This window comes from Typopeltis vanoorti, chromosome 24 (genome assembly GCF_054136105.1).
Source record: "Typopeltis vanoorti isolate ZY-2024b chromosome 24, IOZ_Tvanoo_1.0, whole genome shotgun sequence".
In the NCBI taxonomy this organism is placed as follows: Eukaryota; Metazoa; Arthropoda; class Arachnida; order Uropygi; family Thelyphonidae; genus Typopeltis; species Typopeltis vanoorti.
The window spans coordinates 65,918,453-65,931,311 of NC_143572.1; the positions used below are offsets into that span (position 1 = coordinate 65,918,453).

General features: G+C 35.9%; 1 protein-coding gene across 1 annotated transcript in view; it reads left to right on the forward strand.

Moving 5' to 3' along the window:
• The window catches only part of Shark (SH2 ankyrin repeat kinase), a 266,529-nt gene that overhangs the window by 228,658 nt on the left and 25,012 nt on the right, over window positions 1–12,859 (forward strand). The window contains exon 15 of the mRNA XM_090413998.1: window positions 3,168–3,356. Within this exon, the coding sequence (XP_090270124.1) occupies window positions 3,168–3,356 (189 nt within the window). The remainder of the gene's footprint in view (window positions 1–3,167; window positions 3,357–12,859) is intronic.

A 12,859-nucleotide genomic window follows, 5' to 3' on the forward strand; every position in this document is an offset into this window, starting at 1 on the left:
TTAGCTTTGCTAACACATTCCTGGCTGCTAAAAATATTAAGTTCTTATCTAATATCCTCGTTTTTTAATATGATATTGCCACTGATGCCTTCTGTTAACCCCTCTAATCTTTCTCGAGACTCTCATATCTGTGGTCTCTAGTCTTTGGTCAAGTGATGTATTTCTAATCCAGCTCTCAGATCCATAAGTTAAAATTGGTTTGAACACTGTCTTGTATACAGCTAATTTAGTGTTTTGACTAATTTCTCTCTTATTCCATATAAATTCCATAATAAATTTATTATTTATTCCATATAAATTCAGTTGACTTCCTACCATACCAGCTTTATTGTTTCTGTTATCTATTTCCATATTTAATTTACCATCTTCACTAAAAATCGTGCCTAAGTAGCTGAAATGTTTTACTTGTTCCATAGGTTTTCTATTCACAATGCAGTTGATATTTTCAATGCTTCTGCCAATTTTCATTGTCTTTGTCTTGTTATTGCTGACCTTCATAACAAATCTATTACAAGAGTTATTCAATTTAGTCAGGGAATCTTGCAGCCTTGTACTCAATTTATTTAGAAGTATAACATCGTCTGCATAAAGTAAAGCGCTGAGATTAGCATCTCCAATTTTGATATCAGGTTTAATACCACTATCCTTCATAATGTGATCCATATACATAATAAATAACAAAGGGGATAATGGAAATCCTTCTCTGACATCAGATTTAACATTAAACCATCTTCCTGTAATTTCTTCAATTCTAGCTGCTGACTTACAACTCAAATAAAGACTAAGTATTGCTTGATATAATGCCCCATTGACACCATATAACTGTAGTGTATTGAATAGCTTCTCTCTTGGCACCTTGTCATATGCCTTTTCCAAATCGACAAAACTTAAATACAGATCTTTGTTATATTCCCATGCTTTCTCGACTATAAAGTAATTACCACATGCATCAACAATATCTTTCACCAGTTCTCATGTCACCTTTGTTATTTCTAATTCCTTTTACAGCATCTTTCATCTATTTCTGAGCTTTTTCAACAGCCTCCAGAATCTTTTTTGCCACCTTCTTGATATTTATTTTCTATCTTCTTATCAAAGTCTTCCCATGACTTTTGTTTAGCTAGTTTTATACAGTGTTTAGCTTTCTTGCATTTGTCTGTATTCTCTAAGAGAACAAGCTCACTTATTTACCAGGAACTTTTGATATGCTTTCCTCTTTTCCTTCACTGCCTCTTTAACTTCCTGTATCCACCAAAAGAATAACATGTCAAAATGTCTTGCTCAGACATACAAAAAAAAAAAAAAAAAAAAAAAACGTTTATCTACTTTTATAAATTGCCTTATTACAAACTTTTTAACTTTAATTAAGTTTTGTATTTTTTTATATGTGGACTATTAGAATTTTAATAAACCAAACAATGTTTTTTTTTAATGAATTGTTCCATCAATGTTTTGTTCCAGAAGTTAACACTATTTGATGGTAAAAAATCTGGACCTTACAATGTGCCTGTCCATCCTGTTTTAGAACACCTGAATGTAGAATTTTGTTTTCTGCCACCTAATACAACCACTAGACCAGGGTATGAACATTACTTTCAAAACTTACTATGTAAGAAGAACATTCCAGTACATTTTGAATAAACTGATAAGGATAATTTGCTGACAGTTATTGATGTGAGGAAGAAATTTTCTATTTTGGATTGCATCAAACTTGTTAAGTTGGTGTTATCAGAATTGAAACCATCAACTTTAAATGCATGCTGGAAAGCTACTTGGCCAGAATGTGTGAAAAAGAAAAACCCTGTACCCCATACAATTAAATATCCCAATATCATTAGATTAGCACATGCAGTTGGCAGAGAAGGATTTGATGATTTTTCATCTACTGATGTTGAAGAATTGATGGTTGACAAGGCTGTTAGTGATGACGAAATAACAGAAGCTGTCCTTGAGAATCTCGATGAAAAAGTGATGATGATGAAGATATTCTACTCACTGCAGGATTAATTAAAGAAGGGCTTCAAATGGCTAGTAAAATTGCAAAGTCATTTTCTTACACATGATCCAAATACTGTACGAGCTGAACAGTTGACACATGAACTGAAGTCATGTATGGTGTAGTATGAAGAATTATACAAAATCTAGTCAAAACAGGATTTCAATGATTAAATTACAGAGTTCATGGTAAAAAAAAAAATAAATGAAATAAAATATCAACCTTCAGAATTATTGGAAATTAGTGCTAATTTAGTTCCTTTTACTGAAGAAAACGTTTTGCCATTGCAGTATGAACAGGACGGCCAAAGTGATGGAAGTGATTTAATTCCAGTCTCACACAAAAGATAGTACTCACACAAATTCTGTGTTTTCAGTGACACACTATTTTCTTTAAGATATGTGTATATATATATATATATATATATATATATATATATATATATATATGTATATATATATATGTATATATATATATGTATATATATATATGTATATATATGTATATATATATATGTATATATATATATATATATATATGTATATATATATATATGTATATATATGTCTTGTTTGAAAATAACTCATTCTTCGTATTGGATTTTCACATCTGGAACCATTCTTCTATTTTTTCATATGCACTGCATTCTTTTTTACACGGTTTTCATTTACACGATTTTTTTTGGAACCAATCTACCATGTAAACGGAGAATTGGGTGTACTATGATAGTACTACATAAAGAGGTTATATTATTAATAGTGCATGTGTGTATTATGTTATTACTATTTGCTTCCTGTATATAATTATGTAATATATACTGAAATTCTGCATTACTTCAACCTTGGTATCACTTTCAGGCTCCCTCTGATTGCTCAATAAAGGTCAAAACCAGTTTGGGTAGTGGCACTTCCCATAATGCATAGCATTATATGCCCAAAAGGATATGTGCTTTGCATTATGGGATACTAAGAAGATTGATATGAAGTCATTAGCCTCTTTATGCAAGTAACCCAGTTGTGAAGATACTTCACATGTGCAAACTTTGTTTGCTTACACTTGATTAAAGAATTAAACCAAGAATATAATTTCTTGGCATCTTTCATTTATATATTTATTTATTTATCTATCTGTTTTTATATAGATTTATTTATTTATTAATTTTTTTTTTTAGATTCAAGAATTAGTTCCTATGGGTTCCATGTTAGATTTTCTTCTAGACTATCCAAATCATGTGGATGTTGATCAAGAATTAATGCTCTGGTCTGGTCAGATTGCTTGGGGAATGACATACCTTGAAAGTAAAAGATTTGTTCATAGGGATCTGGCAGCTAGAAACATACTTCTAGCATCCAAGCAACAGGTGGGTAGTGATGGTGGTGGTAGCATTGATAACATGTCAGTATAAATAATGAAGGAAATTTATTTAATTGATTAATTTAAATTTTCTTGAGTGGTGTAATCTAATTACTGTATTTGTTTGAATTTAAGGCAAAATGAAGTCTTTCATCTCTGTAAATTGTTCAGATGTAGTTTTCTTAAACTTGAACAACTATTTATCATATTTCCTAGAATATATCTGCAAGAGGCATACGTGATACTGTCATTATCATCATCATCAAATGCCTGATATGTATCATCATACAATATATTATGACAGTACTGCATGAAAAGGCTACATCATTACTAACTTCTTATTGACAGTTTTTCTCCAAATTAATGTGTTTTCTCAAGACTCCAGTATTATCAGATCTGCCAGCCTGGCTGGCCGAATGGTTAGGGTATCTGCTCTCCAGCCAAAAGGCTGCAGGTTCGAATCCCGCCATGGGCATGGATGTTTGTGATTGTCTGTGGAAAAACTAGTGTTGGTGTAGTTGAGGTTAGTTGTAGTTGGTGGAGAGAGCTGTAGAGCAGGTGCCCTCCCTCGATGAGTCTACGGACTCCCTGGAGGTGTCAAATAAAAATAATAATAATTCTCTTTTCTACATCACTTTACTGTATCATTCCACCTAGTTCTTTTTCCTGCCATTCTCAAAGAAGACTTGTTTTGCCAACCTTTCCTCTTTCCATTTCTGTTTAATGATAATAATAATAAGCTAATGCCTTTTAATTCCCTTATAGGAGTGGGTGAGGCCTTTAAACCCTATCTAGCTTTTGAAGACTGAGTGGGCAGTTCAATCGCCACCGATAGCTGGCCCATGTCTATCACTAATTATAGGCAGCCACCAATTAAGAGACCAGCAAACAAGTGGTGCCATCTCTTGTACCTAATCCTAACAGAATATGCCTGTCTGAAATAATGTGGGTTCTATGGTCGATTTTCTTGAGTTTATGGAATGAAAAACCCATTTACCCATGCCAGAGATAGACTAACTTAACTGGTTGAAGAAAGGCTTAGAAAAAGTTCCTTCATTCGGCAACTAGATTTGAACTCTTCATGCGGCCTAGCACAATGGATGCAAGCACCACTTCCACTGAGCTACACAGAGCTCTCTGTTTAATGATAATGTCATTAAGCAGAATCGAATTCCTGATATACAGGTATTATTTCTGGGAAAACTCCCATGTTACTCCTCTTAAAAACTTTTATGTTTACAGCTATTTTGCCTGCTTTTGTTTAGGAATGCCCCTGTTTTATGTCATTGGCTTTTTACTCGAGAATTCTCAGGGCATTGCAGATGTATTTTAGAGACAAATATATGTAGCATAATAGAAGAAAATTCGCACATACCTTTTCTTGCATGTTGTTGCCTGTCTTCTTTCTGCCGTGTGCATACTTCTGCAGTTGTGGTGTTGAAAGGGAAGGGAGGGGTGGCAAACAGCTTTGAAAGCCAAATGCAGTTCTAAGGGCTTTATGCCATGTTACTCTGGGTCTTGTATCCTCCATAGTGCCCTCAAATACCAAGCAAGGAAGTCTGTCCAGTTCCATTCACACAATGTGACCTAACCAGCAGAGTTGATGCTTTTTAACTGTGATAAGAAAGGGATATTCAAATCTTGCAGCACTTGTGCATCAATTTTACTTACCTGGTTATCATTATGGTGTTGCTTACCTGGTTCAATGCTTTTTTGTTTCTCCTATTGTTGCTAACTGTACAAGTTCATCTAATGACTCTCTGATTTCTTTCAACTTTTTCCAGTTCCCTCATTGTCTATCTAATTATTTACTTTAGTCATCATGTTGGAGGTTTAATGGAATATTTACAGCACTAGAAAAGGATTAAAAACTAATTTTAATGCTTCCAATATTTTGTCTCACTCACTGAGACATCTTCAGGTATTACAAATAACTCTTGTAATGTGCACACACACAAAGACAACACGACACTAAATGAAACATCTGGGTGACTCTAAAGTCCTATTTAGGTGGTGTGCCCTCTTGGGGCCTAGGATATAAAGTGGAATCTCTGACAATTGTTTTTTACCAAATTTTGGGAATTGTTATTCATCATTATTTATTTAAATTTGGTTGATTTCTGAGTGCTGCTGCAGATTCTAAAAACAGCCTTTCCTTTTTAAATTTATTATGGTGGAGCATGGTGGTTTTCTTCAAGGAGATCCTGTGGGTTGTATCCAATACATGGTCTGCAAGGCCAGATTGACCATAGTCATGATTGCACATGTACAATTTGTATTCTTCTAAACCAGGGGTCAGCAACCTTTTCAGACTCGTGGGCCACAAGCATTTAATTAAGAGAAAATGAGAAAATACTGAGTGAAAAAAATACTTAAGTTATCAATTTTTATTATATGAATCTTAAAAAACACAGAAATATTTAAAGTTTGAGATTACGAGATAAAGTACGACATTCTCGTAATGAGTCTGGTATTATATTATTTTATAACAGCAACACTTTTATGACAAATAAGACAAAGAGGCTTATCCCCATTTTCAATAAAGAAATACTTGCTGTTCTATTTATCACTAAACCTTTCTTCATCTGCAATTTTACGTTTTCTTTAACCCATTTTTGAAATTATTTTTAAGAAATATATATCCTCTGAAAATAATAGTTGATATTATTGAATTATATTAAAAGACTGGCCACAGAATGCAACTGCAAAAGTGCGCCAAAATCTCGGTTTTCGTCGGATGAAGTCACCTTTGTTATCCCCACTCCTGATGACTCACACGGTTGACTCGCGCCAATGTGCATGGCGATATCATGAAGTATGGGTATACAATTATTTTTAATTTATTATTCATATTATAAAATGTGTTATTTAAATAACTCAGCAAACGGGCCAAGTCCTGTGTAAATATAGTCAACCTTTTATGGGATTCCAAAAATGCACGTTTGGGCCGCCAGTTGCCGATCCCTGTTCGAAACAGATGATTGCTGATTGTCTGAAGTAAGCTAACTTGCAGGAACAGGTATTTTACATACTCCATGCACTGAGAGAGAGAGAGAGAGAGGAGGGACCTAATCGTTAGTGGAACAAATAACTGTAGCAAGTTTCTGGTGGGGCTTAAAAGCTGTGTACAGGTTGTATTTTGTTTAAAGACCTGGCTATATTTTTCTGATGTGGCATCGATGTAGGGGATGATGGTGATGGCATTTCTGCAATTCTTCTGAAGGGATGGGGGGAAGGAGCTTATTATTTTTTAATTCTGTAATCGCTGTATTTTGTTGTGATTAAGTCCACTGCCTAAGCTTTGTTAAAAATAACATGAGTGTTTGTGTACCACTGAGTGAAGGTCTAACGGGTCAAAGATCGATTGCCAGAGGTAACGCACATGTGCCAGAGTATGTGTTGACCATGAAGGGAAGGCACGTGACTAAACCCCCACTACCACCACCAAAGTGATTTCTAGGGGGGAATGTGGCGCTAGTGAAGGGAGTTGTACTTTGAAGTGAGCAAGGAAGGAAAAGGATATGACGTAGTACTGAAGTGTAGGGGCGCGCAATTTAAAAAGGCAACGCAGCGAAGGACCAGGGCTTTTTCTCTTGTTCGTCGGATCTCCAGCCAGAGTCCCTTGCCGGTCAGTTGTCTGCTCTCGTGGGAGTCCTACTGTCCATGCCCTGATGCTCGTCCCGGTTTCTTGGGTGAAGCGTTGAGCGACAAGCGATTACAAAATGCCGAGCAGTCCTTGAGAATCTGCCAATAGAAAATTCGTTCAGCGGAGCTGAGGTCTGGTATACAGTATAGACAGTCGAGCTTTGCTTAAACCTGGTAACCAGTGAAAGGCAAGCACGTGTCTTCAGTGTCCAAGATTCATCTAGTCCGAGTCTGACGAGAAGGAAACTGCAGGTCAAACGGAACCCGAAACAAATCTGAAGGTGAAGCTGTATCAAGATGGGTATGATTTTCCAGCAGATCCCAACTGGGTGGTAATGTAGAAACCTTTTCTTTGTTCAATGAAAGGGTGCAGAAGGAGTGGTTGTAACCTTAATAGAACGTTTAAGACTAGAATATTGTGATTTCGCATAAGGACTCTAGAAACCTAGTTTAGAGAGAGATAGACTCAATTCCAAGACATGAATGTAGAAAATTAGAGCATTACCTGAACGTCTGTGAAGTGCATAACCTTAGCAGTATTGTATCATTAATCTTTGTATTACCTTTGTTTGAAAGTTATGTGGACATGATACCTATGCTTGTTTAAGATAGAAGTTAGAAAAATTGAGTGTATATATATTAACTGATATTGGCATTGAAGTTATTGCATGACAGAGTTAATCTTAATAGTGTTGAGACATTAGCCTTTGTTTCACCTTTCGAGTGCCATGTGGAACTGTTATCTAAGTTATTAATTATATGAAGAGCCAAAGGCTTCAATTGGGTATTTCTAGATCTACCTACTCACTGATGAGACCTCAATAAAGGTTGAAACCAGTTTGGGTAGTGACCTTCTCGCACTCATAATGTAGAACAGTAATACAGCTCCTAGGAGCTGGGTTTCACATTATGGGGAAATATCAAGAATTGTGATCGGAGTTTGCTCCACCCTTACCATGAGTTGCCTCAGTGTTGCACTCCCTAAAGGGTCAGTTGTAACACTATCCAGGTATTTGCTTACGCTTGGACTCGCCGAACTTTATATATTTACTATATTCAGCATGAAACTCTTTGAGTTTCTTATTCGGATATGAAACAATATGGGATGTAATATCCCTTAACTTAAATAAGTTTATGTCGCCGAATTGAAGCCTTTGGCTCTTCATATAATTAATAATTTATTAGGACACCTTGGCAATTCTCATAGTAGGGTATATGTAAGTTCTGTTAGCTACAAACTTGGTATTTCTAGGTCCACCTACTCACTGATGAGACCTCAATAAAGGCTGAAACCGGTCTGGGTAGTGACCTTCTCTCACTCATAATGTAGAACAGTAATACAGCTCCTAGGAGCTGGGTTTCACATTATGGGGAAATATCAAGAATAGTGATCACAGTTTGCTCCACCCTTACCATGAGTTGCCTCAGTGTTGCACTCCCTAAAGGGTCAGTTGTAACACTATCTAGGTATTTGCTTATGCTTGGACTCGCCGAACTTTATATATTTACTATATTCGGCATGAAACTCTTTGAGTTTCTTATTCTGCTATGAAACAATATGGGATATAATATCCCTTAACTTAAATCTGTTACCTAAGGTTGTTAAGAAAGAATTAGAGAGATTGAGTGCCTATGGTTTAACTGAAATTGACATTGAAGTAAATGTATGTCTAAATTATTCATCATCATCATCATCAAATTCCTGCCATGTACCCTCAAGGGATGTACAGGATATGATAGTACTACATGAAAAAAATTACATCATTACTAACTTCCTATCTACAATTTTCCTCCAAATCAGTCTGTTACTTGTCAAGACTACAACATTATCAGATCTTATATTTCTATCGTCTAAGGCACTTTGTACTGTATCAATCCACCTATATCTTGGTCTTCCTCTGGGTCATTTTGCTGCCAACTTGGCAGAGAACACGTGTTTTGCTAATCTTTCTTCGCCCATTCTGTTTAAGTGACCATAACACCTGAGATTAACTCTGCTAACGCATTCCTGGATGCTGACAATGTCAAGTTCTTTCCTAATATCCTCGTTTTTAATATGATATTGCCATTGATGCCAACTGTTCACGCCTATAATCTTTCTCAGGACTCTCATATCTGCGGTCTCTAGTCTTTGGTCAAGTGTTTTACTTCTGACCCAGCTCTCAGATCCATAAGTTAAAACTGGTTTGAACACTGCCTTGTATATAGCTAATTTAGTGTTCTGATTCTGACTAATTTCTCTCTTATTCCATATGAATTTATTCAATTGACTTCCCACCATACCAGCTTTGCCGATTCTGTTGTCTATTTCTATATTTAATTTACCATCTTCACTAAAAATCGTGTCTAAGTAGCTGAAATGTTTTACTTGTTCCACAGGTTCTCCATTCACAACACAGTTGACATTTTCAATGATTCTGCCTATTTTCATTGTCTTTGTCTTTTTAATGCTGACCTTCATACCATATCTATTACAACAGTTATTCAATTTAGTCAGAGAATCTTGCAGACTTGTAGTGGATTTATTTAGAAGTATAACATCATCCGCATAAAGCAAAGAGCTGACATTAACATCTCCAAATCTGATATCATGTTTAATACCACTTTCCTTCATAATGTGATCCATATAGATAATGAATAAAAGAGGGGATAATTTACATCCCTGTCTCGCACCAGATTTAACATTAAACCATCTTCCTGTACTTCCTTCAATTCTAACTACTGACGTACAACTCAAATAAAGACTAAGTATTGCTTGATATAATGCCCCATTGACACCATATAAGTGGAGCATATCGAATACCTTCTCTCTTGGCACCTTGTCATATGCCTTTTCCAGATCGACAAAACTTAAATATAGGTCATTGTTATATTCCCATGCTTTCTCAAATATTTGTCATAAAGTGAAGATCTGATCCTGACAGCCTGTATTTAGTCTGAATCCAGCTTTTCTTCCACAATTCTTCTGAACCGTTTCTCAAGTATACTTGCATAGATCTTGCCAGGAACACTCAGTAGGGAAATACCTATGTAATTCTCACATTCAGTTTATTTCCCTTTTTATATATAGGTACTATCAGCTCTACTCCAACCATCAGGAATCCAATCACCACGCTTTTCTTCCACAATTCTTCTCAACCGTTTCTCAAGTATACTTGCATAAATCTTGCCAGGAACACTCAGTAGGGAAATACCTCTGTAATTCTCACATTCAGTTTTATTTCCCTTTTTATATATGGGTACTATGAGAGCTCTACTCCAATCATCGGGAATTCGTCCCTCTGTCCAGGCTTTCTGAATTATGCAGTGCAGCCACTGTAAGACTTTTATACCACCATACTTCAGCATTTCTGGTCGAATATCATCTACTCCTGCTGCCTTTCCACATTTCAAGCCTTTGATGGCTTTTTCTACTTCAAGTATGGATATGTATTCCTGACTTCATGCCTGGTCAGTGTTTTTTATCACTGTGCTGTCATCACTGCTTGTTTCATTTAGCAGTTTTTCAAAGTAATTACTCCATACTTCAAGGATATCTTTTTCTACCGTTTTCATGTCACCTTTATCATCCCTAACTCCTTTTACAGCACTCTTTCCTCCATTCCTAAGCTTCTTCAACAACCTCCAGAATATTTTGCCACCTTCTTGATATTTATTTTCTATATTCTTGCCAAATTCCTCCCATGACTTTTGTTTAGCTAGTTTTACACACTGTTTAGCTTTCTTACATTTGTCTCTGTATTCTGTAAGAGTAAAAGCTGACTTATTTGCCAGGAACTTTTGATATGCTTTCTTCCTTTCCTTCACTGCCTCTTTAACTTTCTGTGTTCACCAGGGAATTCTGATTTTTTTATCCTTGCACACAACCTCACCACATGCCTCTCTGGCAGAATCAATCAATGTTTTCTTCAGAGTTTGCCACTGAATCTCCAAGGTTTGATTCCTGTTCTGAAACTCTTTCATTTTCTTTTCAATAATCTTTCTGTATTTTAGTCTACAGTTCACATCTGACAGCTGCTCAACTTTTATTCACTTTAAAACTTTCTTACATGTTATTCTTTTCAATATGAAATTCAATTTTATCCTGCTCAAGACTTAATCGTGATCACTTCCAGTTTCAAATCCTCTGTACACTCTGGTGTCCTGCACCAGGGAGAAAACATCACTATCAGCAATAACATAGTCAATGAGACTTTTCTTATTCCTAGCCTCTTCTCTCCATGTGAATTTGTGCACATTTTTATGTTGGAATGTGGTGTCCGTAATAACCAGTCCATGTCCTGAGCAGAAATCCAACAGATATTTGCCATTATTATTAGATTTGCTCTTTTCTCCAAATTTTTCCAAAATATTTGTGTATGTCTCACAATCATTTCCTACTCTGCTATTTAGATCCTCAACAAGGACCAACTTTTCCTTTTTCATTGTGTCAGTCGCTTTTTCTAAAGCCTCAAAAAATTCATCCACTTCTACCTTAGTAGAACCTTCTGTGGGACCATAGGCACAAATAAGTCTCATTGTCCAGTTTCCCATTCTGATATTTGCTCACATTACTCTACTTGAGACTGCCTGCCATTCAAGAAGATTAGCTTCATATTTTGTGTTGAATACTATGGCTACTCCTTCTTTTCCGTGATTGTTATTGCCTGAATATAATATTTTGTATTTATTGCTCAGAAAGATCTCACCAGTTTTTGTCTTTTTTGTTTCAGTCATCCCTATTATGTCGTTCTGGTACTTATCTAATTCTTCAGCTAGCTCCATTTATTTGCCATTCAGGATTCTTATGTTGATAGTACCGATCTTTAACTCTGGTGATGTTGAGTTAGGGTGTGTTTTCAGATTTGTTCCAGTAGTTGACTTTTCACTGTTCGCCCTGGTTCCCTGGCGAAAACGACGGGGGCTTTGTTTAACCGTGCGATGCCCCAACCGGCATGAAATTTTGTCATGTTGTACTATCTTTTTTTTTTTTTTTTGGTTTAACCAAAAAGAATACAATTTGGTCGGCTAAATCCCAAATTGCCAGCACATCCTCGTCCGTTCAGTATCCAAGTAGATACCCAACAGAAGCCCTGGTCAGTTCATCGCATTCCTATAAAGGCTATGTGGAGGTCTCCTCTCAGTTATACAGCTTTGACCCTTAAGCACCCTCCTGAATTATTCATGATTTGTAATTTGTTTAGTGCAGAATTAAATGTGTTCTTTTGATTTAACAATTGCCTTGCCTGGAATCATTTTCTACTGCACCCATAAAAATCGAATCACAGTGGGAGGTATTTTGGAAGGGAGGTCACGACTGTAAACTGAGATAGGGATAGATTTGAGACTTGAGTTAATTTTTATAAGTTTCACAAATTAAGGATATAGTTCAGAGCTCGGTACTAGTTTTTTGATTCTTCACTGTTTGAAAATCTAGAATTTAGGGTGGCGTAGCTAAATAGAAATTTTCCCTGCATTCAAAGTAAGAACCAAGCTGAGAAACAAAGGAATTGCCACTGTCTGGTGGGAATCTCTTTGCTTTCAACCCACAAACCATATCCTTATAGTAAAATACAGCTCCAAGTTAAGGGTAAAAAGGTAGAATATAATAGAAGTGAGATAAGGGAAGGAAGAGACGTAATATAACAATTAAATAGACATAACTCTAGAAAGAGGGGGGACGTAACAAGTTGAAAGAGAGGTTCCACTGGAACATAGATTATAAGCTCCATTGGTTAGAGTTTTAATAATGCCATATTGTTGAGAGAGGGGTGTTGGGAAAGTTCATGAATGTATCTGTATGCCTGTGTGAGTGGTTTTTCTATATACAGTGAAGGAAAAGTTACTATTATGAAGGCGTGTTACTAAGGTGTCTAGGAAGTTTAA